Here is a 23,417-nt window from a genome sequence, read left to right on the forward strand (position 1 = left end):
CAACAGATGGTTGCTCCTACTCAGACAATAACCAGAGCAACATCTCACACTCACCTGCTGGACTCCGCCGCAATCTCCAGGACAGGGGCACCAGCTCCTCACCTGAAGAGGGAGGGGAAAAAAAACAACCCAATAGCCCATTAGCCCACTACAATCTCAGTCTTACGGACACTAAGTGCGAGTGGAACAGGAAATAGCCTCTTAAGAGGAAGCAAAGCAAAGAATGGTTATTGCATATCCCTCTCTGCTCCCCTTTCAGAAAGCACACCCGATAACCACATGGCATTCAACAGCCGTTTCTCTTCCAGAGAATGGGGCCCAACCATTTCAGACTGAATCTACGAACAACTTTTATGACTGCCACAGGCTTCTAGAACCACCCCCTTCCCAACAACAGGGAAGCCTGAAAATAAATCGTCCTCAAGACAGTCCTACAAGTAGATAGAGGTCCTTCTCCCATCCCTAGACACCTCCGGGTCAGGTAAAGCCTGTGGAGACACTCCTAGCACATGTATTTTCCTGAAATGTTGCTGGACAGTTACAATGGAACAAACTGAACAGCGACCGTCGAGGAAAACAGGTCACTTTTGGCTCCTTTTTGACCACGTCAGCTACACAAGAGAGACAGACGCAGCTTCGATAGGGCCGTGGGAATGTCAGAGGGCTTCCGGGGGAAGGCAAACAAAGCATGGCCAATTATTGTTGGCTTCCTTAACCACCCTGCTCAACTTACCTGCTGACCCAAGAGAAGCACCCCCTCACCCTACCCCCCAGCAGGGTGTACAGCAAGACACTTACCCTGTGGGGAAAGCAAGGAAACAATGCCAGGCTCATGTTTGAATGGTTCCAGCATCTCAAGGCTCTGTCCCAGCCCATGCACAGACACCAGGTGAGATCTGGAAGAAAGGAATGGCAGGATCAATGAGGATAAAATTGATCTCTAGTAAATAATCCATATATCATTACCATTTTCTAACGTACAAAACATGTAAATTAATGATAATTTAGTATTAAGCTACACAATTGGTTCAATACAGGTGTATAGTTACTCTCCTAGGTAGCAAAAAGATGTATCAAATCTAGTGTAAAGGCTCCATTTAGTTTTAGATCAACCCCGTGAGCCTGTGCCTCTCTTTAGAAATGTAAATGAAGTACAAATGGAAAAGATTATTAAAATCAATGATTTAAATTGAGGCTTTAATGGGGGCAAGGGTAATCGTTTCTCCATTTTAATGGACCCTCCTCTTCTCTCCCTCCCACTAGTCTTTCCTGAAAGGCTAAAATGCATACCTGTCTCCATATAAGCCTGTCTAACCTAAACACGGATTTTAATCTGCTTCCCTATGCCACCTTCCCCCACTCTCCACACTAAGTCCAGCATGGGGCCTTCATATCAGTAATGCAGCATTTAACTCCTCCTGGGTTTACCACCAAGCATCAGAGCTAGTTAACAATTTGGCATTAGCTGATTGGGCCCAATTCTGCTGGCATCACATTAAAGCCAGTTGAATCACAGTAGGGTAAAGCCACCAAGTGCAGAAATTCGGCCCTGTATCACTGCTGTGCACAAAACACACTCACCTAGTGAAACACCTTATTCACTACCATCCCCTTTTCCAGGCCGCCAGACACTAGAAAGGCGCTTCTGGACAAACACAGGCCTCTGCCCATTTGCAGAGACACAGCTTCCTGCAACGCTGCATTTCTGGGCACAAAACCACCACCCCCACTGCTGAGCATCTGCCTTCCCAAACACGCTGTTTGGCTGATCAGCTGCCTCTTCCACAGGCTAGTGGGGCTAGACCCCAGGCAGGGCTTACTTACTTCCTGCCCTACCTCCGGGCATAACTGTAAAATATCCACATTGCTTGAAGCCCAGAACCTCTTTAGTTACAAATTAACCAACAAAGACAGGAGACCCTTTGAGGCACATAGTGAGGTGCTCTCCTCGATGACACCCCCTGTCCCCCCACAACAGAGCCTCTCCCAGCTCCCGGCCTCCCTGGATTTATTGCGAAACAGCCCTTGAAGTTTCCCCAGCCGTAGAGCCCTGCAAATCCCCTGGGGTATCCGCTTTATATCCGTGGACAGGTGGAGGAACTTGTGGTGCAGACCCTCCACCGGCCGGGTCCCTGCCCCCCCAGTCCAGGGCAGGTGGAGGAGTCCAGAGGGGCGCCTCGGAACCGCAGCCTGGCCAGGGTGAGCAGAGCCCTGCAAACCCACAGGCCGTTTGTGCGGCTCGGATGCGGATACACGGTTTTTTGTACCCGTGCACGGCTCTACCCAGCTGCCCCCTGCGATGATCCGCGCTTCCCGCCCCAGGCAGGTGGGAATCCAGCCCGGAGCCCCATTCCGCGGGACTCTTTGTATTTCCAACCCCCCGAAAATATGACAGCCCAACCCGCCCCCCGGGAAGCTGAGCCGCTCCAGGGCAGCTGGCAGGGGGCAGCGCCCCCAGCCGCCCCCGGGGGAGAGAGGATGGCGACGGATTGCAAACGCCCCCGGGCCTTACCCTAGCGACCTGCCCCCGCACACTCCCAGCCGCGGACCGCCACGAGAAAGGGCGAAGCGCTTCCGAGACGCGGCTTTTAAGGGTCGGCCCTGCCAGCGGCGACGTTCTGATTGGCTCCTCCGCGGGGCCGTCCTCCAAAGCCTTCTGGGAGCTGTAGTTCAACCCGCTGGCCCCCCTTGTAGCCACGCAGCCCGGGTGGCGGCCTGTAACTAGCACAGGGACATGGAGGTTGCAAAGTCAGGCAGCTCTAGAGCTGAGGCTGCCTGTGTCATCTGAATTCCCACCCCCACCCCCCTTGTGCATATGCAGTAGGATACAGACAGGGCTGACCAGAGGGAGGGGAAGCCGGTACAAATTATGGGGCCCGGCTCTCTGGAAGGGGCCCCGGCATCTGGCTTCCCTGGCTTGTCAGCCCTGTTTAGCCGGTCCGCCCTTGCTTGGGGGGGCTGAAAATTTTTTTTCACAGGGGCCCAAACCCGCTCTCGGCGGGCCTGGATACAGACTTTAATTATACCATCACCTGTGATTTCTTCCACAGGACCCCTGCCTCCTTCAGGTTTTACTGTGGGGTTCTTCACCCTTGAAAAAGTCTGGGGGTGATGCAGTAGCCCACTGCCCTCTCCGCCAAAATGTGCCTGTATGGGGGAAGGGTGTGTGCCTCTCATCTGCCCACAAGACATTTTCCATACATACCCCTATTCCAAAATCACAAGAAAGTGAGGTTTTCCCCAACACCTCCCTTCTGAAACAATTGGGTGAAATTTCCAGTCTACCACCCTATGGCAACCTCCCTCCCCCCGCCCCCCCCAAAATACATGGGGACTGAATTCCACCCCAAAAGCATTCCACCTCTCCTTCCCCCAGGATACCTTGACTGTTGCCATTTCCCTGGATACAGGGACTGAACTGACACTCATAACCTGAACTCTGTCTGAAAAGTTGGCGAACAGAATTGTCTTCAAAATGTTAAAGGGGAAAAAAGACCACGTTCCATGTTGTCCAAAAGAGAGAGATTGGTCACGTCACAGCCTAAAGAGTGTAGGTATTTGGAATTCCAAAGGGGGGCAAAGAAATCACTCGCAAATCATGCCATTTACGTTGTGCCTGAATTGAAGGTCACTGTGGTTATTGAATTAGATCTCCTGATTGGATTAAGAGCCTCTACTGATATTAATAACATCCTATGGTCAAGAAGTCAAGTGGTATGCTAGAAAAGCCTGCAATCCCACCAGTTTGCCAGCTGGTAACAGAGGCCTCAGCTGCATACTTCTAACGCCTGCAACTTCTCCATGTGTGTATGGGGTGCTGGGGGAGAGACATAACATGTCAACACCGGTGAAATAAACATTCAATATTATATTAGCTGTGTAAGATGCAATTGGTTTAATCCTGGGTATCGTATGAGCCACTTGCTATGAGACAAGGAGTATGAGCTTGTCCTGCAAACAGAGACTACCATGCAGAATGTTCTTAGATAAAACAAAGCCATTTGCACCTTTCCCACAGAAGCATCTTGTCACTTCTAAATAATGTAATACTTTGCAGGCAGGCAGAAAAGATGAAAGCAGCACCCTGATTGGTTTTACAGGGCAATGAATAAACTACAGAATGCAGTGTGTTTTAATGGGAGCTGCCCCTGATTTCTTGCTTTGAGTGAGATGAACAAAAATTAGAATTTAGTTTACTCCATGAAGGCAGTCTGGTGTGTCTCGGGCTATACCGAATACTAATAAATCTGGGCTTTTTCTGTAGACGTCTGAAAAAATTGTCCGTGTTATTAAGACAACATTTCATTTGGGTTCCACCTGACCAGTGGACACCAGGCCACTGGAAGTTTTGCAACACTGCATTAAAGGCCCCTCTGTGCTCCGATGCGGAGCTGGAGAAGACAGAAGAGAAAATAAACGAGGACTAAGAGAAAAGGTGCTGCAGATGAAGGATGAATGACTCTCCAGAAGGCTGGGGTGGATAATTCAACATTTCCGCCCACAAAAAAATGCTGGGGAAGATTGCCCCAAGACTACCACCACTGCCCTCCTCCACTTCCAAAAAAAGTCTGTCTGAGGTTCATGATTGCCCTCTCCCATCCCAAAAGGCAGGGGTGCAAGGATTGCCCACTTTTCCACCTCCCCCTGAAGCTATGGTGGGGAACCTGTCTCTGCTCTCTACTCCCTTACCAAGACCTGGGACACCCCCACCCCTGGCACGAGGACATGGCAGAGAATCAACTTTTTTCTCTTTGTCCTTCCCCCTTGCCTGAGGCAGTGAATCTGTCCATTTGTCCAGTGCCCAGGGACAGTGGTTCTCAACCTTTCCAGGCTCTTGGACCCCTTTCAGGAGTCTGATTTCAGCCCTGCTGCCCGGGGCTGAAGCTGAAGCATGTAGCTTAGCTGTGTGCCCACGCAACTGTCCTGCTTGCCACCCCCTAATGCCAATCCTGCACTTGCAGCCCCCCTAAACCTGTCCCATGACCCCTTTCAGGGTGGCAAACCCCTGGTTGAGAAACACTGATATAGTATGTAAAGCAGTATTAACAAGTCACTGTATGAAATTTTACTTTGTTCTGACTTCGCCAGAGTTTTGTACATAACCTGTTGTAAAACTAGGCAAATATCTAGATAAGTTGACATACCCTCTGGAAGACCTTTGCGTACCTCCGGTTGAATCCCACTGCCCAGGGACACCCGTACACCCATCCAAACATTGCAGTTGGGGAATTGCCTCTCCTTACTCCCCATTAGGGTGTGATCAGCCACTTACCCTGGAGGAGGGAAGCTAAGGGAGGGATTGCTATCACCCTCCCTTCTCTATACTCATTTCAGAGAGTTCCCGACCAGTAAATAACCTCAGCACAGCCCCTAGGCTCACAGCAGTTCCTCTTCTAGAGGAAAGGGTGAGCTATATCAGGCTCTATACAAATCAACTGACAGGTTTCTCGAGGAATTCTTGCTGGTTTCTGTACCTACCTATTTTCTCCAAAACATTTTCAGGCTTCCATACGAGTTCCCAGAATTGCTCTGCATCTAGATAGCTGTCCCCTCCCATCACTAGACATCTCAGGTAACCGTGCAGCTGGCCAACGGAACAAACTGGACAGGGACAGTAAAGAAAAATGAGTCATTCTTGGCGTCTTTTCAACTATGCCAGCTCTAGGAGTGCTGTGGATTTGATAGCACCGTGGTCAGTTAAAAATGATTGCAGTGGGTGAAAGATACTACACTGCACCCACCTGCCCTTCCTTCTCTACACAAAGGGATTTTAAAGGGGTTCCCATGTCGTTTCCCTTTATTCTCCATTCTCCTGCAAGCCACCCGCCCTTGTGACAGGGTACACCAGGAGGACAAAAGATATTAGGTCTGGCTTAGCCATCCATTAGGAAATATTAGCTAGAATTGCAGCACTGATCAGCCTTATAACTGTAGCATGTATTGATGTCAATAAAACAGGTACATTTCAGGCGTAGCCTCAGGTCACCTGCAGCAAACAGATTAACCCAGGAGGGCTAAACCATGAAATCACAGCCCAGGAACAATTTTTTTCCTTTGTGGTAGGGCAAGAGAGAATAAGGTATTCAGAACATTATTATTGCAGCTTGTTATATGAACACTCAATCAAAAGCATTAAGCAACAGGCTAGTACAGACCTCTTTGAGTCACTGCTAAAATTCCATTCTACTGAAGTGAAACCTCAGAAACAAAGGGAGACAGTCTGCCATGTAACACTGCTGGTCAGTTACATCAGCAGAAAAATGCACTCAGCTTCCTCCCACCTGTCCAACTGTACTAACCACAAAAGGTGTCTTCACAGAACACTCAGATCCTTAAGCCCAATACAATCATAGCTCAAGACACTGTTAACATTCAACTGGGCAAGTAAAGATGGTGGTGGGAGACCTACGTATATACATAGACATGCAAAGAATGTAGAGGTCCTATATTTCCCTTACTGTCACTCATTTAAAACAACACTGAACATGTAAGTCGCAGTTGCCTCATGAAACATCACGTTTACTATTTCCATTGCACTTGATAAAAAACAGACTGATCTGTATTCTAATTACAGAAAGAGCCTTGTCACAGCAGCAGGTTCGCTGAGGAGGTCAGACTAGATGATCATAAAGGTTCCTTCTGACCTTAAGTCTATGAATCTATAAGTGCACCTCTACCCGGATATAACAAGACCCGATATAACATGAATTCGGATATAAAGTGGTAAAGCAGCACTCCAGGGGGGCAAGGCTGCATACTCTAGTGGATCAATCAAGTTCGATATAACGTGGTTTCACCTATAACGTGGCAAGATTTTTTGGCTCCCGAGGACAGTGTTATATCGAAGTAGCGGTGTACATAGCTTTTGCTGCAAATTTCTGCATCAGCAGGGATAGAGGGGCAATTAAATGCTTCTTAGTCGCAATTTTAGTTACCAAATGCTTTCCTGGGAGATGTTTATTGCAGGTAGTTTGTCTGCTCCTATTTCGCGAAGACTATATGGCACTCAAGCCTGAAAAGGGCTTCTAATATACTAATATGTACATAAGAGCCTTTTCTTCCTGTCACACCTAATACAACACAGCATTAGCTTAAGTACATTGCTACCCCATCCAGCATATACAACAGCAATTAGAAAACTGTCTTTCATGTGAGTGGCACCTTGGAAGTTACACAATATATTTAATTACATTGTTCTGACCCGTTTCTGATTATTTTAAATTTTACTTTTAAAACATTCACCCAGATAGGACAGGAAAAGTAAAGTCTAGAATCTTAACGGCCCGTCAAGGCCTGTCCATATCAATGGACTGTTGTAGATAGAACCACGTTTAAATGGGATTGCTGTTAGCAACATTATAAACTGTTCCTCTGACCACTGGGGGAGAAATTCCTCACACATACATCAAGACCTAGGCAAGCAAAACTGTGCTAATGGCTAGGTAGAGAGCATGAGCCTACGATAGTTTCATACTACTACTCATCCTCTCCATTTCCTAAAAAACCCTCCCTGTCCAGATTGCTCAAGATCATAGTGCCAGAAGCCTGGTAGCGCTACATTGATGTATAGATAAAGTATAGCAAAAGCCTCTGTCTACATGTTTTTCCCTGTGATCTACAGCCACCTTACCCATTCCATGTTGAGTCGTTGAGACGTTTGAGTGGTGATTGATGGTGATTTTTTAAAGAACATATTTACTGAAAGTAGTTTCATGTGAGTATAAGACAGTTAAATGAGTAGAAACACAGAGAAGAGCAGGGTCCAAAATGCAAAGGATAATTTTACTTAAAAGACCAATTTTTTTTTATTGTATATTGGAGAAGAGTCTTTCCCCTGTGCCATCTTGTTTAAAGTTTATAAATTACAATTCCCCAAGAAGTATTAAGAGTTCATTTCGAGACCAAAGGAATAAAACTGTTGCAGTTCTAATTTTCACCATGAATAAAAGCTACCACGATGCTCCTCCAATACTCATTGTGTACAGGAAATGCCACAGTCTCCCTGTACTTTGAGTCCGAGACCTGGGTGGAAGAGGGGCCATCCCTTCACTACTGCAGGTTCCAAGGGCAGCGTAGGAGTCTGGTGCCCGCTGGCTTGTTGTGTAGAGACAATGCCTCTGCAATGAGGCTATAACATGGCTGGAATCTCTGAAGAGACAGTGTCCAAAGGCTGCCAGTGACAGTCCATCAAGGCATCATAGAGTTCTTCACTCTGTTCCATAAACTGTTTGTTTGCTTCTGTCACGTCCATCTGAGGCATTGGATCTAAAAGAGAAAAGAAACAAGGCATCAATGGGTCACATACAAATTTTGCTTACAAATAACTAACATGAATTGTATTGAAACAAATGCAGAGGTTCACTATACATTCCTGGCACTTGCAAGAGAACTTTCGACCTGAGCATCTGAAAATGCTTCACAGTCACATACTTTAATGACAGAAGAAACTGTCATGATCATTTACTCTGACCTCCTTCACATCACAGACCACAGAACTTCACCCACCTACTCCTGTAATAGACCCATAACTTCTGGCTGAGTTACTGAAGTCCTCAAATCTTGATTTAAAGATAAAATTACAGAGAATCCACCATTTACTCTATTGCAAACCATAAAGTGACCCATGCTGCTGCTGAAGGCAAAAAACCCCCTAGGGTCTCTGTCAATCTGACCACGGGAAAATTCCTTCCTGACCCAAAGTATGTTAATCAGTTAGACCCTGAGCATGTGGGCGAGACCCACCAGCCGGAAACCTGGGAAAGAATTCTCTGAACCCTCCCATCTAGTGTCCCATCTCTAGCCACTGGAGGTATTTGCTAATAGCTGTTGTGGATGGACCATATGTCATTGCAGGTAACCTCATTATACCATCCCCTTCATAAACAAGTCTTGAAACAAGTCAGTTTTTTGTTCCCCACTACTTTCCTTTGAAGGCTGTTCCAGAACTTCACTCTTCTGATGGTTAGAAGCGTTAGTCTAATTTCAAGTCTACACTTGCTGATGGCCAGTTTATATCCAAACTCTCCTAGACTTCTGAAGGAATGTGGTTCTTTAATTGTATTCAGCGGCAGGTGTGGCTGGCCCTGGGGTCAGGGCTGCTCCAGAAGTGGCTGGTACGGCTGGCTGCAGAGCTGCTCCAGCAGCGGTCGGTGTGGCTGTCCCCAGGGCCAGCTGCTCAGCGGCTCTGGGGTCAGCAACACTGGCCGCTGCAGAAGTCAGAGAGGTCTCAGAAAGTCACGGAATCTGTGACTTCTGCCACCTCCGTGACAAACACGGAGCCCGGTTCGTGATCACTCAAACCAATCACGTCTACAACCTGTTCTTCTATCAGGTCCTCGATGCTTACCAAAACTAAAGCTAAAATGGCATCACTTCTTGTTGGTTCGTGACTATTTAAGTAAAGAAATCTGTCAGTTATCACATCCTTGGGCCTTATGATTATTAGTAGTACTTGTCCTCCAATTTATAGCTGGGAAATTAAAGTCTCCTAAAATCACACAATTCCCAGTAGTATTTATTTCATTAAATTCATCATGAACCGAGCAAGTGGCACAACACCCCTGTGAGGTAGGTCTGAACAGGGCCCCTATTTTACATTTAGAGAAAATGTTTGTAACGCACTTTGAAATTGAACAGCAAAGCGTAATGTGCTGACATTCTATTACTACAAAAAATGTAAACTTTAAAGGGACCTGTGAGGTTGAGTCAGCCGTGTACTTGGGACTGGCAAAAAACAAATTAAAAAATCCCAGAAATATTTCCACTCTAAAAAACCCAACTAACTGGATTTAATATGCCCCTGTCACATATGCAACCCAAAGATTACGTTATCAGGTTAGCACAAGCGCCAGCAAAGTGCATGAGTCAGAGAATGAAGTGAAATTGATTGGTCCATTGAAATGGAAAAAAAGAAAAAACAGACCATAGAAGTGTAAAAATTCGATTGTAATAATGCTGCATTTTAATCAGATCAGACATGAATAGATAACGTGAGGAATATTTAAAAATATTATTAGATAATATATTTATGCGTTTTGTATAAAATTCAACATCTAAATACAGGGCAAGTTTAGTCAGCAAGAAAACCCCCCACAACAGAGGTACTCTAATTGGTGCTTTGCTGTATCAATATCAGAGGAGAGGAATTATCTTATATTATGAAATATATTTAGAAACAAAGAGGGCTTTCCAGTTAAGTGATGTCATACTCATATAGACCCTTGTATACATAAAAAAATAAAAAAGTCAAGCAGCCAGATCCTTTACATTTAAAAGAGGGAGACATCCTATAAGTTGCACACTCAGCACATGACTATTAGAGTGAACACCACACAAAAATTGTTGCTGCTTCCTGATTAAATATGAAAGGATAGTGATACCCTGAACAAACAGAATACACAGCTGGGATGGTTTTATAACAGAGAAGATTTATTAAAGGAAGGACAACATCTTTTGATCTGCACATGATTTAAGTTCATATTTTCAAGGGTGGAAGGGTATAAGCACTATTCCATACAATCCTCTCAATGCTAGCGAAGACAATTAGTCTGTGCCCCGGGAAGGCTCAAGACTGGAACAGTAAGTTTGGAATAAGGGTGCAGAGAAAGGGACTTCTTAGGGAAATCTGCACAGTACCTGTCCACACTACCAATCTGAAACTTTCATGAACCCCAAATTCATTCAAAAATACAGACGTGAAATGCCAATCCATGAAAACTCTGTATCAATATAATGAAAACAGCCAGTTGCAATGCAGATTTAAAATAAAGACACGTACCTTCCAATGCATCCTCACCAACTTCTTCATATGTCTGCAAGGGCAAGAAAAATATCTTCAGGGGAACAAATACATAACTGTGTCTGAAAACATCACCTGCTTACTACTGCCGCCACCACTAGGACGCTCACAGAGGGGCTGATTAAAGCAGAATCCTTAGTACCCAAGCCCTGGGGTCCAGCCCTAGCAGGCACGGAGATTCTGGGTAGGTCTAAAAGATGCAGCCCTTCCTGGAATCCCTGCAGTCCTGCACACAGAGGCCTTGCTCCTGGCACACACCATACACCAGGGCTTGTGGTGGGATCCCTGAAAGGCAGCCTTATGGCTGTCATCCACAATGCCTATACCAGGGGTATCCTTCCCCCCAGCCACAACTGGGGCTTCAAGTGTCCCTGTATACAGCTCTGACTCCTTTACCCAGCATAAAGATAAAGCAGCAGGCACAATACCAGTCAGCTGTTTCCTAGGTGGCTTTGCTTCCTTATGTGGCAGGAAGATCAAGGACCCAGGAAAACAGGTGTCACTCTCCTGTTTGTAAAATGCTTTGGGATCTTTTGTGATGAGAGATTATTGAAATATAAAAAATTAGTGCCACGGCCCTACCTGCATGGTGCTCTGTGTGTATCCATACTGGGGATAGCTGTAGCTATAACTGCCTGTGTTCTGGTCGTATCCCCACTGGGCATAGTAGTTCTGATATTGTTGGTAATACTGGTTATAATTATAGTTGTACATCTGATTGTACTCCACCGTCTTCACACGGTTACTTTAAAAAATATAAAAAGAAAGATGTTACAAACCATGAAGATTTAAGGAAAAAAACAGACGAGTGACATAATTTGATCTACAACATCTTCCAATACTGTGGACCGCAGGGGCACCTTTTGTTGATGATGTTTTGTTTGTTTGTTTTTCCATCCTCAGACATTTGTAGGAGGGACTGGTTGACTTTCCATCCCCACTCCTGCCCCCACTATTATTTTAATTATTAGAACACTTTGCTTTCTTACTACTGGATTCATGTAGCACAATTTTAGAGAGTAGGAGAGGGAATAGCTGAGAATTGCGAGCATCACGTCTGGAATACCTAGTCACTGGAACCCAGGACTCAAATCCCCGCAGGGAGGATTCATCCCTTCATCCAGCTGATGAAGTAGGGATACATTGAGTACTGTGTAGTGTACGGAAGGGTTTAGGGGGTGGTTCTGGGTTTTAAAAACAGGGGCTCCTTTTTCTGTATGTGGGTGCTGAAGAACCCTAAGAGTTTTGCAAAAGAATAGTAGTATACACTGGTCTGCGACAAAACTTCCCCTCACTACTAGTATGCAGCAGGCTGTGTGATGGTTGCCTCCTTCCTCTCAGAGGTGGGTGCAGTTCTGTGCTGTGATATGCATACTGTTTATGAAGTACTTTGGGTTGAAAAGGGCCATAAAAATGAAAAATTTTAGTTTTCAAATGGTCTGTGAATATGTCAAATTCCCTTTGTTTTCCATACATTGGCAATGCTTTCAGGGTACAGGTTCCTGATTAATATGGTTTGAAATAAACGATGGGGGCAGAAAGGAGAGGGCAAATATCCCTTAAAAATGAAAACATTATTTCACATATGAAAATACCCTTAATTAAGAAATTAAAGAGTGCTAGAATAAAGAGCAAACAAAATCTTAACACTACAGGACAACCCTGTTCCCACCCAAGAGTTCTGGGGACATTGAAAAATTGACCAGGGAGCAATTATTTATTATTTGTATTACCATAATGCCAAGGAGCCTTAATCATGGACCAGAATCCCATTGTGCTAAGTGCTGTACAAAGATGGTCCCTACCCCAAAGAGTTTAATACCTGCTGAACAGTGGTATGGGATTACAAAAGACACCACACTTTGGTTACCTACAAGTCAAATGAGCAAGGTTAGACCATGTCCTATTTTAAAGTAAAGGGACATTGCCAGGTCAAAAAAAATTATTTCAGAAAGAAACAAACCTGAATTTCTTACTGAAGTACATGATTAAAACAGAGTTTTGAAAATGTAACATTTAGTCTTGGTTTAATTTTTGCACTTCACTCAGGCTGGACAAAGAAATGAGGCTGGTCATTTTTTTGTCAGATTAATCTTTATTTCCAATGTTTCTGGTCAATGTCATTTTTGGGACGGGGGATTCTCATATGCTAGTATAATGTGGCTATCTGAGACAATTATGGGCATTCCCTTGTTTGTTTTGTGATTTTATGGTGTGGGATAGGCACTGAAAGCACTGGATGGATGCCTAAAAAATAAATAAATAAATTTTGGCTTGGTAGATCTGTAGGGGAATGTTTAAATCCAAACCACAAACTTTTCAAAGAGTAAAAATACCAGATCTCCCTATTCATATTAAGTTTAAGACATATTCTTCTGAAATGCAGACTATAAATTTTAGGCCTAAACTTCCTGACAGTATCCTCCTATGTGTAGATATGCAGCAAAAATCAAACAGGTATGAAAAGATCAGTTCTCTTTATTGTATACGATTTTCACCACTATAAGACACATCAATAAAAAAGTCAAACAGTCCAAATCAATGTTTAATGAACTTCAATACAGTAACTCCAGTTTCAACATTCACATAATTCATTTTAACTGAAATTGATCTTTACATTTGATTTTAAAAACAGATTTTGAAAATTATTTACAAAATCAGAAAGTCTTATGCAATTTAAACTACTGAGATTTTGCTCTGTTATCAGCTGCTAAATATGAATATGAACTGTGAACAGGAAAGATAATTATTACAAAACACTCATCTGCTCCCATACTTACGCTTTTGGTATGGCCACACTCAAGCGTATGGGTTTAGAGCCCAATCCCACAGCCCCTTGGCATTCTGTCAGAGCTCTTTTCTGTTCCAGCTCGTCCGTGAATTTCACAAACCCATAACCTCTGCAGAAAGACATGGAATGGTTTGTATCACACTAAAGCAAAAGACATTCCATTTTCAGATGTTTAAGACAAACCCACATGGGTTTAGGAATACTCTAGAACTAATAAAACATGGACTTGGGAGAATACTTCGCTAGTGAAATGTCAACACAAAAGTGAAAGCCTTTCCATCTTTTTTTTTTTTTTTTTTTTTTTTTTTTTTTAGCAGGGATTAATTGATTCCCTATTCCAGTGACTTTCTACTATTTGCAGTGTTTTCAAAGGCATCAGAACAATAATATACATCTTGTACCACTGGATTTTTGGGGACCTTTGTGGAACTGGCATGAGATGTGTTGGAGCTAAACGCGTGGACGGGGTGTGGTGCAAGTGAGAAGATGAAAGATAGGTACCGCTCAAAGTTCTTAGGCACCTGTATAGACATTGGGAAGAAGAACCAGGCTTTTGATTTGTGTGACCTCAAGCTATGGAGATGAAGGGAAGAGGGAGAAGAAAGAATCAGACCAGAAGTTTCTTCCCCATCTGGCAGCAGTACAGGAAAGGCGGAATCGAAGCCAGCCTGTATAGCTTTTCAGTCAGTGCAGAGTTAATAAGCAGCCACGGGCATCACTTGTGTCTAAAGCTGGCCCTAATGTGATGCAAAGAGTTTGCTTTTCTACAGGATGGATTAAGACAGACTTCACAGTCAGAGCCCATCTACACTTGGGAACTTTTCTACGAAGTTTCTTGTTGTTGCTAACACCTGCGCTGCTCTGCCAGCATTAGCCACACTGGACATATTAATTATATCTGCTCTGGGCAGCCTCACTTGAACAACAGTGGCACGCAGCCAGCTGCCCTTCAACACAAGGCCTTCCAATGTCACTAACACCAGCAAAGCTGAACCAGAATTGGCAACAGCAGAAAACGTTTAGAACATTTTCTTAGAGTAGACAAGGCTTTTGAGTGGGATCTAGAGGCTGTCGTGAGTCAGAGGTAATTCAGCAGCACACGACTTAGTACCATCTTGCAGGGGTGGGCTGGGCTGGGCTGCCTCTCTGGACATGGCAGAAAGATCAAGGCCTTAGGAGTGAGAGGAAAAGAGAGTCTATCCAGGTGAAGAGAGGATGCTGGAAGGGAAAGAAAGCCTGGGCTAATTAATTAAGCCAGAGCAAGCACCTCTGCAGAGACAGTTATAACCCGTTTTCAACAGGTATCAGTTTAGTTTGCTCCCGCAATGTTACAGGGGCAAACTAAATCAATATAAGTCACGTTTAAAATTGATTTAAGTATACGCACAAAAAGTTGCACTGATCAACTAAATCAGTTAAAAAAAAATCACATCTTTAATATAAAACCACTCCAATTCTGGGTGTTGTTCAGGCCTTCTTGGAGAAGGGGGGGGAGGGAGTTTACAGCTTAAAAGAATCTGACCAGAGCACTCTTCGCCAGACATAAAACCAGGACACTCACCTTGCCCCAGTGCCATATTCTGTTTTTAAATTTGACTGCTGAGCAAAGAACCCTTTTATTGAGAAGATACAACAGAAAGGAAAATGATGCATTTAGGATGCCTATTTAATCATATCGAGAGGGCAGACTTCAGATTTCTAGTTTTGATTGGGTCATTTCCAGAATCTGAAAATGAGGGTTAAGCTACAGCATATTTAGACTGTGAATCATAGTTTTGTTTGGTATCTGGCTTCTATAACATCTAAAACATCCAAAACCATCATAATCAGGGCAGATTTTCAAAAGTATCTACAGAATTTAGGAGCCCAATTCACACTGGAAGTCAAAAGGGACTGGTGTTCATAAATCACTTAGTGCTTTTGAAAATCTCCTAACAGGCAATAAAACATTTTTAATAAAAATACACACAGATCTAATACAGAGTAGCAAAAGTATGGTATTGTGAATAGCAGAAAACAGACATACTGAATGTTTAATATAGACAATTCAGTCTTGTGATCTGGTTTGTTAAGTCCCAAGCAAAACTAATACAACTACTCCTTTTCCCTCATTGCCTTTGGACAGAGGCAAAGTCTACGAGGTTACAGATGGCCCATTTTCTTCACAACATATGAAGCAAGAGAGAGAAAGGCATAAGGAAAACTTACTTGGAAACTCCAGTCTGGTCCAAAACAACTTTGCCACCTCTACATGATGGATAAACTTTAACAAAAAACTCATATAACATGCCATCATCCACATCAGGGGTCAGATCTCCCACAAAGAGTGAGTATTCTGGACTAAAGGAGTCAATAAAGAGTACATTTTATGAATAGCAATAAAACAAATAGTGTGATATGAACAAGAACAGAAAGCTATCCAAAACATCTGATTATTAAGTGGCATGCGTTAAAGGCACTATGGAGATACCAATATTATTTTTAAAAGCCTTTATCTATGTTATTGGTAATTTACATAATAAACATTAAAAACAATTTCCACTGCTTATGCTGCTTGTATTTTCCTACTCAATTGGAGCAGTAAAACCAGATGGCTCTTCCACTTCACTTTTTCCACATACCCTAGTTCATGGCAGTGTCTATGTGTTTCCAACACTGCAAGAGACCATTTATACCCTCCAAGAAATGAAAAGAAAATTCAGTGAATATAGGTTTAATTTCTCTTCATATTCGGTATTGTAAAACCATTTTTTAAAAACAGATTTGTGGTTTAATTCCTTCAAAATAACATTTGGCACATGTATTGCTTCAGATTTTCAAACCACCATTACCCATTTTTGGGTAATAGCTCATTTGTAGATTTGCTAGTTTCCAATGTACTGACTTTTAATCTATCAATTATAGGCGCTGATGCTGCAAACGTTTAAGCACACGTGTAGTGCAACTGAAGTCAGTAGACTACTTGTGTTTAAAGTTAAGTACATATATCCGTGCTTGCAGGACTGGGGCCATGTTTTGACTCTTGGAATTCTTAAATAATATGGCACAGCATAAATTCCTGGAGATAAAAGACACCTTTTCTTTCCTTCTCATCCTTCCACATGGATGGATGTAAGGTTTGGAATAAGTACAATTTAAAAATTCTTTATAAGTTAGAAAGCCTACAAGTGGCTCAAAGCATAGAACAGAGTGAAGAGAGCCAGTTCTTCTGACTGCCACAGACTTATTGCATGTCCTTGGGCAAGACACTTAATCTCTTTGTAATTCAGGCTACCCATCTGTAACATAAGGCTAATACCTAACACATAGGGCGACTGCAAGAATTAAGCACACAATTGTTGTTATACGGCTGGAACCCCCTCTCTGACCCCATCTGCCAGCTTTGACCCTCACCTTTGAGTCCCTCCTCAAAATGCACTTCTTCAAAGAGGCTTATGAATCATTCTAAAAATAAAAATGTAACCCCTAAGATGCAAATATCAGTCATCTAAGCAACCATATTATTGTCAATCTTGTACATATGTACCTCAAACCCTCCCTGTATTGTTCTCAATTTTAGTTGTGTGAACTCTTCTGGGCAGGCATTCTGTCTTTATTTTGCCAAGTACAGACACATTTATGACATTATATAAACAATACATACATATTTTTATTATGTGAATCACCTTGAGATGCATGGAAGGTGCTAAGGCAAGGCACTGTATGTAATTACACTTTAAAGCAGTCCAGTTTCTTAGTTATTGGTTTGTTGCCTGGCACTGTCCACCCCAAATGGCAATTAAGATTTAAATTGTATGCTTCTAGTTAAAATTCCCCTACTCTGTACTGCTAGGAGCTGATCTGGTCCAGCAATACTGAATGTATGGATTGCACTCTCTGAATACTCTTTTGCAAGGGAGCTCACAAACAAACAAGGACAATGTTTGAATACTAAACACTTACCTGTTATCAGGCTGTTTTCCATATGTTGCGTAGTTCAGTTTAAATCGCTTTGACTGCAACAAGGATAAACAGAAACTGACAATATGTAAAACCATGTGGGTTCACTTTAGAACATTTTTATAATCATAATTAGAAAAAATAAAAGTGAGTTATAACAGGCTAATTTTAAACCATTTTCTTAATAATGGCAAGTGTTAAATGCTTAACACTGGCAGGTCTGCAGGCTAACGCATTAGAGTGCAAGTCCTTAGACAGTGTAAACTGACTTCAATGGAGCTATGACAATTTACACCAGCTGAGGATCTGCCCCCAGGTCAGGAGGTCTTGCTTGCTCACCTCACAAGATTCTGGCTGTCTTTACTACAAAAGTATTCTAAAAGGCTAGCAGAAGACTGGGAGACACACCAGGGTCTTCCATTTTCACATCTCCAGAGAGAAGAGAAAACAAAAGTACCAACAATCACCATTGAATGAGACCTTCCACATTTTGGTGTTTTTAAATAAAATACAGAATACAAATGTAGAGAATTGTAATTTACAGGAATGTTAACCAAGTAGAATCTGACACTCTGGAAACCAAATCCTCAATCATAACAACATTTCTAGATACTTAACTTTATTGATACTTTACTCTGTATTTTAGATTGCTTGTGTAGTTTTGATGTGCATTTCCTGTGTAGCTGGATTTGAGTAACTTTTCTTGCTAAAGACAAGAATGATGTGAGGCTTGAACTTCATGCTTCTCTTGGCAAACCGAAGTTATTCAAAACTCAGTGAAATCTCAGCTCCATTTCAACCCACAAAGATATCATAATCTGTGCAAAATAATCAGCTAGTATTTAGCTGGTAACAGGTTACACAGGGTAGCATGGCGGGTAGGAATATGTAGCCTGCTTTTTCCTTCCTGTTGCCTGGTTTTTCATCTGTCAGCTTTCACAATATTGCAAAGGATCAGAAATTCACAAATGCAAATATCTGCTGCTACCCAAGTTTTATTCATCCATTCACCCCGAAATAGGTGTATGTCTTAAAAATTAATGAAACCCTTCCAGAGACTTTGCTATAAAGAATGTTAGTAATTTCATACTGATAAGATCCTAAAGAAAACAAGGACTCACAATTTGCTGTTTATTCTGCTTATCTCAGTTCCTAATTATTGTGGATCCCTTTTCTCCATCCCTCCCATTCCTGCTCCTCTAGTAAGTAATTTGGTTTACTTACTGGTGTGGCACCAGGAAGCGGTTTTCCATTGATTTTGTGTAAACACTTCTCTGCAGTAGCCAGATCTGCAAATTCTACAAAGCAGTACCCTGCTGGAATTCTGAATACAGGGGGAAGGGAGAGAGAGAGAGAGTTTTAAGATTATAAAATTTAGAATTCATCTGGGCAAAAGTGCAATACTTATGATTCTCTGAAGGATGCAGAGAGGGTGAGGAATTTCCTATAATGACCATTTTGAAATGAGAACATTTTCAAAATGTTAACTTCAGCTTGCATAGAGGAGGGACTAAGCAGCAAATGATCTCCAGTGAAGTCACAGCCCACAAGGCCATGTCAGCTGTATACTCCAGTTACAGAGTCAGCAAGGTGAAGGGGGAAGGGAGAAATAATAAATTTAGTACAAACCCCACAAAAATCATACTTATTTTTCTCCCCATGTTTGTACTTATTCATTTAATAAAACACCAATTTCCTGATGCTCACTTTGTAATATGGTAACACCCTGTTAAACAGAAAGATCTGATGACTATATTCCTGTGCAATGTCTCTTTAAACAAAAGTCAGCCATTGTGATGATTGTTTTGTTTCCGATATTGACATGGCAAGGATCTGAGAACTTGTTAAAACTTCCTAAATAAACAGATAAAAGAACCAATACAAACTTCCCTACTAGAGTCTAACAGTTTTAAATGTTGGACTTAAATTACTTGCAAGCAAAGCTACACAAGGCTGAGACTTTATTTTAATCTGCATCCACTAGTCTCATTCTAATCTTTATAAGAGAGATCAAAAGAGCCAAGAAGACTGTGACTAAACTATATGTATTTTCTTTATATTTCCCACCTTTGCTAACACTGGCGCAGCTCCACTAGTGGTAGCACTAGTGTAGACTGTTCACTAGCATTTTAGCTACCCAATCACATTAGGCCTTCATCCTTTACTGTGTAGTGTGCCGGTGGGGTGGATTGCGGTGCCTGCCTGGCACTCACTACCTTCAGCGGTGCTCTATTTGGGCACAGAAGTCCATGCAAATGCAATACAGGATTGGTGCCTAACCCTATTCAAATACCAGCCTCTTCCACGGTTCTTACCAGCGTAGCTGCATTGTTGGTAGCAATGGTGGGAAATGCAAAGGAGAACAATGCTAGCATAGACAAGGCCACAATGAGGCCTGTGGTTTGTAAAGGGATAATCTAAATGCAAGAATATATTATTAAAATGAACTGATAGTAAACATAAATGATTACCCTGTCAATCTATTTCGGATGATTTTTACACTCAGAACAAGTTCTCCCATGGTGGCAAAGGCTCTTGAAACGAAGTTCTCATCCATGTATGGCTCCAGCTATAAAGAGAAGGTTGAGGTTAGTTTGAGGAGTTGGGGGAATTACACACACTTCAGTGTCACCCATACCAGTTAAACCTCCTGGAGAAGTACTTTCCCTATACACTTAAAAAAGGCAGTAAGACCTGTTTAGAAGGGTCAGCATCACCGACAGCATGGGCCAAAACCCCACACCCATAAACCAGCAAGTGTGCACAGAGCCAGTCTCAACAAGATGGTCTGCAAAACAGAACAATTGGGGAACTGAGGAATGAAGGTTTAGGGACACAGAGGCCTTTCAGAGAAGGAACAACCACGGGGAAGAGGTATTTAGGAATAAACCTTGCATAGGATGAAGCGCTGTATGGGGGGGTTAGAGGGATGACAGCATATTCAAGGAAGGTAAGAAGTGACACTATCTACAGGTGTAATGGGGTAGAGAGTAGCACTATCTGTGGGGGTGGCACTATACTTGTGTGGAAGGTAGGGGTGAGACTATCTGTAGGGTTAAGGGGCACATATTGGGGAGAGCATGGGTGGCACTGTATCTGTGGGGGGTCAGAGATATAGAGGTTGTAGTGTATGTGGGGGATGTACAGGGTGCAGGATGAAGTTGGGGTAGCACTGAGCCTGTGGGGGCTACAGGGGCGGCAGCACAGGGGTGTACTGGGCAGGGCTGGCACTCTGTCTGGGGGTGGGATATAGAGGTAGGGGTGGCACTGCAGATGTGGGGTGATACATGGTGGCAGCATGAGGGTGTAACAAGCAGGGCTAGCACTGTGTCTGTGGGGGCAATGGGGCAAGGCTAGCCTTGTGTCTGTGGGGGGGCTACATGGGCAGCAGCATGAGGATGTAATGGGCAGAGCTGGAGCTGTGTCTGTAGGGGATACAGAGGTAGGGGCTGGCGCTGTGTCAGCAATGGGGCAGGGCTGACGCTGTGTCTGTGGTGGATATAGAGGTGGGGGCAGCCCTGTGTCTGGCGCAATGGAGCAGGGCTGGCGCTGTATCTGTGGGGGCTACATGGGTGGCAGCATGAGGGTGTAACAGGCAGGACTGTCACTGTGTCTGTGGGGGCAATGGGGCAGGGCCGGCGCTGTGTCTGTGGGGGCTACATGGGTGGCAGCATGAGGGTGTAACAGGCAGGACTGTCACTGTGTCTGTGGGGGCAATGGGGCAGGGCCGGCGCTGTGTCTGTGGGGGCTACATGGGTGGCAGCATGAGGGTGTAACAGGCAGGACTGTCACTGTATCTGTGGGGGCAATGGGGCAGGGCTGGCACTGTGTCTGTGGGGGCAATGTGGCCGGATGCCGCTCGTAGGGGAGGGGAGGGGAGGCTGGCACTGTCTGCGAGCTAGCAGAGTAGGGATGGCATGGCACATGTGGGGGATATAGAGATAGAGGGTGACACTGCAAGCAGGTGTGGGGGGTTTAAGGGCTGGCACTGTGTCTGTGGGGCAATGGGGCAGGGCTGGTGCTGTGTCCGTGGGACAATGGGGCAGGGCTGGACCCGTGTCTGTGGGGGATCTAGAGATAGGGGCTGGTGCTGTGTCTGTGGGGCACTGGGGCAGGGCTGGACCCGTGTCTGTGGGGGACACAGAGGTGGGGGTGGCGCTGGGGCACTGGGGCAGGGCTGGACCCATGTCCGTGGGGGATCTAGAGATAGGGGCTGGTGCTGTGTCTGTGGGGCAATGGGGCAGGGCTGGACCCATGTCCATGGGGCAATGGGGCAGGGCTGGACCGTGTCTGTGGGGGATCTAGAGACAGGGGCTGGTGCCGTGTCCGTGGGGCACTGGGGCAGGGCTGGACCCGTGTCCGTGGGGGATCTAGAGACAGGGGCTGGTGCCGTGTCCGTGGGGCACTGGGGCAGGGCTGGACCCGTGTCCGTGGGGGATCTAGAGACAGGGGCTGGTGCCGTGTCCGTGGGGCACTGGGGCAGGGCTGGACCCGTGTCCGTGGGGGATCTAGAGACAGGGGCTGGCGCTGTGTCCGTGAGGCACTGGGGCAGGGCTGGACCCGTGTCCGTGGGGGATCTAGAGACAGGGGCTGGCGCTGGGTCCGTGGGGCAATGGGGCAGGGCTGGTGCTGTGTCCGTGGGGCACTGGGGCAGGGCTGGCGCTGTGTCCGTGGGGCAATGGGGCAGGGCTGGACCCGTGTCCGTGGGGGATCTAGAGACAGGGGCTGGCGCTGGGTCCGTGGGGCAATGGGGCAGGGCTGGACCCGTGTCCGTGGGGGATCTAGAGATAGGGGCTGGACCCGTGTCCGTGGAGGATCTAGAGACAGGGGCTGGCGCTGTGTCCGTGGGGCAATGGGGCAGGGCTGGACCCGTGTCCGTGGAGGATCTAGAGACAGGAGCTGGCGCTGGGTCCGTGGGGCAATGGGGCAGGGCTGGACCCGTGTCCGTGGGGGATCTAGAGACAGGGGCTGGCGCTGTGTCCGTGGGGCAATGGGGCAGGGCTGGACCCGTGTCCGTGGGGGATCTAGAGACAGGAGCTGGCGCTGGGTCCGTGGGGTGTCCCTGCCTGTGCGCGCGGACCCGGGGCTGGCAGGGCAGCGTGCGGGGCGATGGACACGGCGCGAGTGTCCGTGGCGTGACGCGGCATGGGGCCCGGCCCGGCCCGCGCGTGGCGCCCGCACACCCTCCCGGCCCCACCCCCGGCCCTGCCCGAGCCCCGCCCCCGGCGGCCCGCGCCGCAGCCCGGCCGCCCCGCACTCACGTCCCCCATCCACAGGCTGGCGGCCATGCTGCTCCCGCAGGCCCCGGGCGGGCTCGGGGGGCCGCGGCTCCGGCTGCCCGCTCGGCCCCGCCGACGCTTCCGCCGGCGCCGCCTCACGGTCTCTCCGGAGCCCGCTCGGCCGCCGCGCTTCCCCGCCGCCTCCTCCCGCGGGGCCCGGCCGGCCAGAGAGCGGAGCCGCCGGCAGGCGGGGCCCCGAGCCGCCCACAGCGGGCCCTGCCGGCGGGAGGAGCGACGGCAGCGCGGGGGATGCGGGCCCGGGCCGGGGCAGGCGGGGGCGGGGGCGGGGGCGGGAGGAGTTGGGGTAGCTTGGGGGATGGGGCAGGAGGAGCTGGCGGTGTGGGTAGGATGGGGCAGGGGTAGGGACAGGAGGAGTTGGGGTAGCTTGGGGGATGGGGCAGAGGATAGGATGGGGACAGGAGTATCTGGGATGTGATGTGGGGGTAGGAGGGGCTGGGAGAGTAGATGGGGGTGGGACAGAGGGCCCCGGGGCAGAGTGTGGGATAGTGGGGCCAGGGTAACAGTGGCTGTGTAGTAGGGCTAGACACTAGAAGTCAGACTAGGCCAGCCGGGAGCATGGGGCAGGTAGAGCAGAGAGGTGAGAGGACAT

General features: G+C 46.0%; 1 protein-coding gene and 1 non-coding gene across 3 annotated transcripts; both read right to left on the bottom strand.

The window, feature by feature from the left end:
• Positions 1-507: 507 nt before the first annotated feature.
• LOC115637803 lies at positions 508-651 on the bottom strand. Its single transcript, XR_003997356.1, has one exon. It is a non-coding gene; the product is annotated as a small nucleolar RNA SNORA16B/SNORA16A family (small nucleolar RNA).
• Positions 652-7,763: 7,112 nt separating this feature from the next.
• On the bottom strand, positions 7,764-22,890 carry TRNAU1AP (tRNA selenocysteine 1 associated protein 1). 2 transcript variants are annotated; one of them, XM_030538908.1, is made up of 9 exons: positions 22,790-22,890; positions 20,000-20,097; positions 18,753-18,852; positions 17,532-17,584; positions 15,798-15,929; positions 13,579-13,698; positions 11,381-11,543; positions 10,778-10,811; positions 7,764-8,265 (listed from the first exon to the last, which is right to left on the bottom strand). In XM_030538908.1, exons 1-9 carry the CDS (start codon positions 22,814-22,816, stop codon positions 8,129-8,131), a joined length of 864 nt encoding a protein of 287 aa, XP_030394768.1. In that variant the 5' UTR covers positions 22,817-22,890; the 3' UTR covers positions 7,764-8,128. The 2 variants fall into 2 exon arrangements, with proteins under 2 accessions (XP_030394768.1, XP_030394766.1); XM_030538906.1 differs by lacking the exon at positions 22,790-22,890 and adding an exon at positions 20,223-20,316.
• Positions 22,891-23,417: the final 527 nt, after the last annotated feature.

Source organism: Gopherus evgoodei, chromosome 20 (genome assembly GCF_007399415.2).
Source record: "Gopherus evgoodei ecotype Sinaloan lineage chromosome 20, rGopEvg1_v1.p, whole genome shotgun sequence".
NCBI classification, from domain to species: domain Eukaryota; kingdom Metazoa; phylum Chordata; order Testudines; family Testudinidae; genus Gopherus; species Gopherus evgoodei.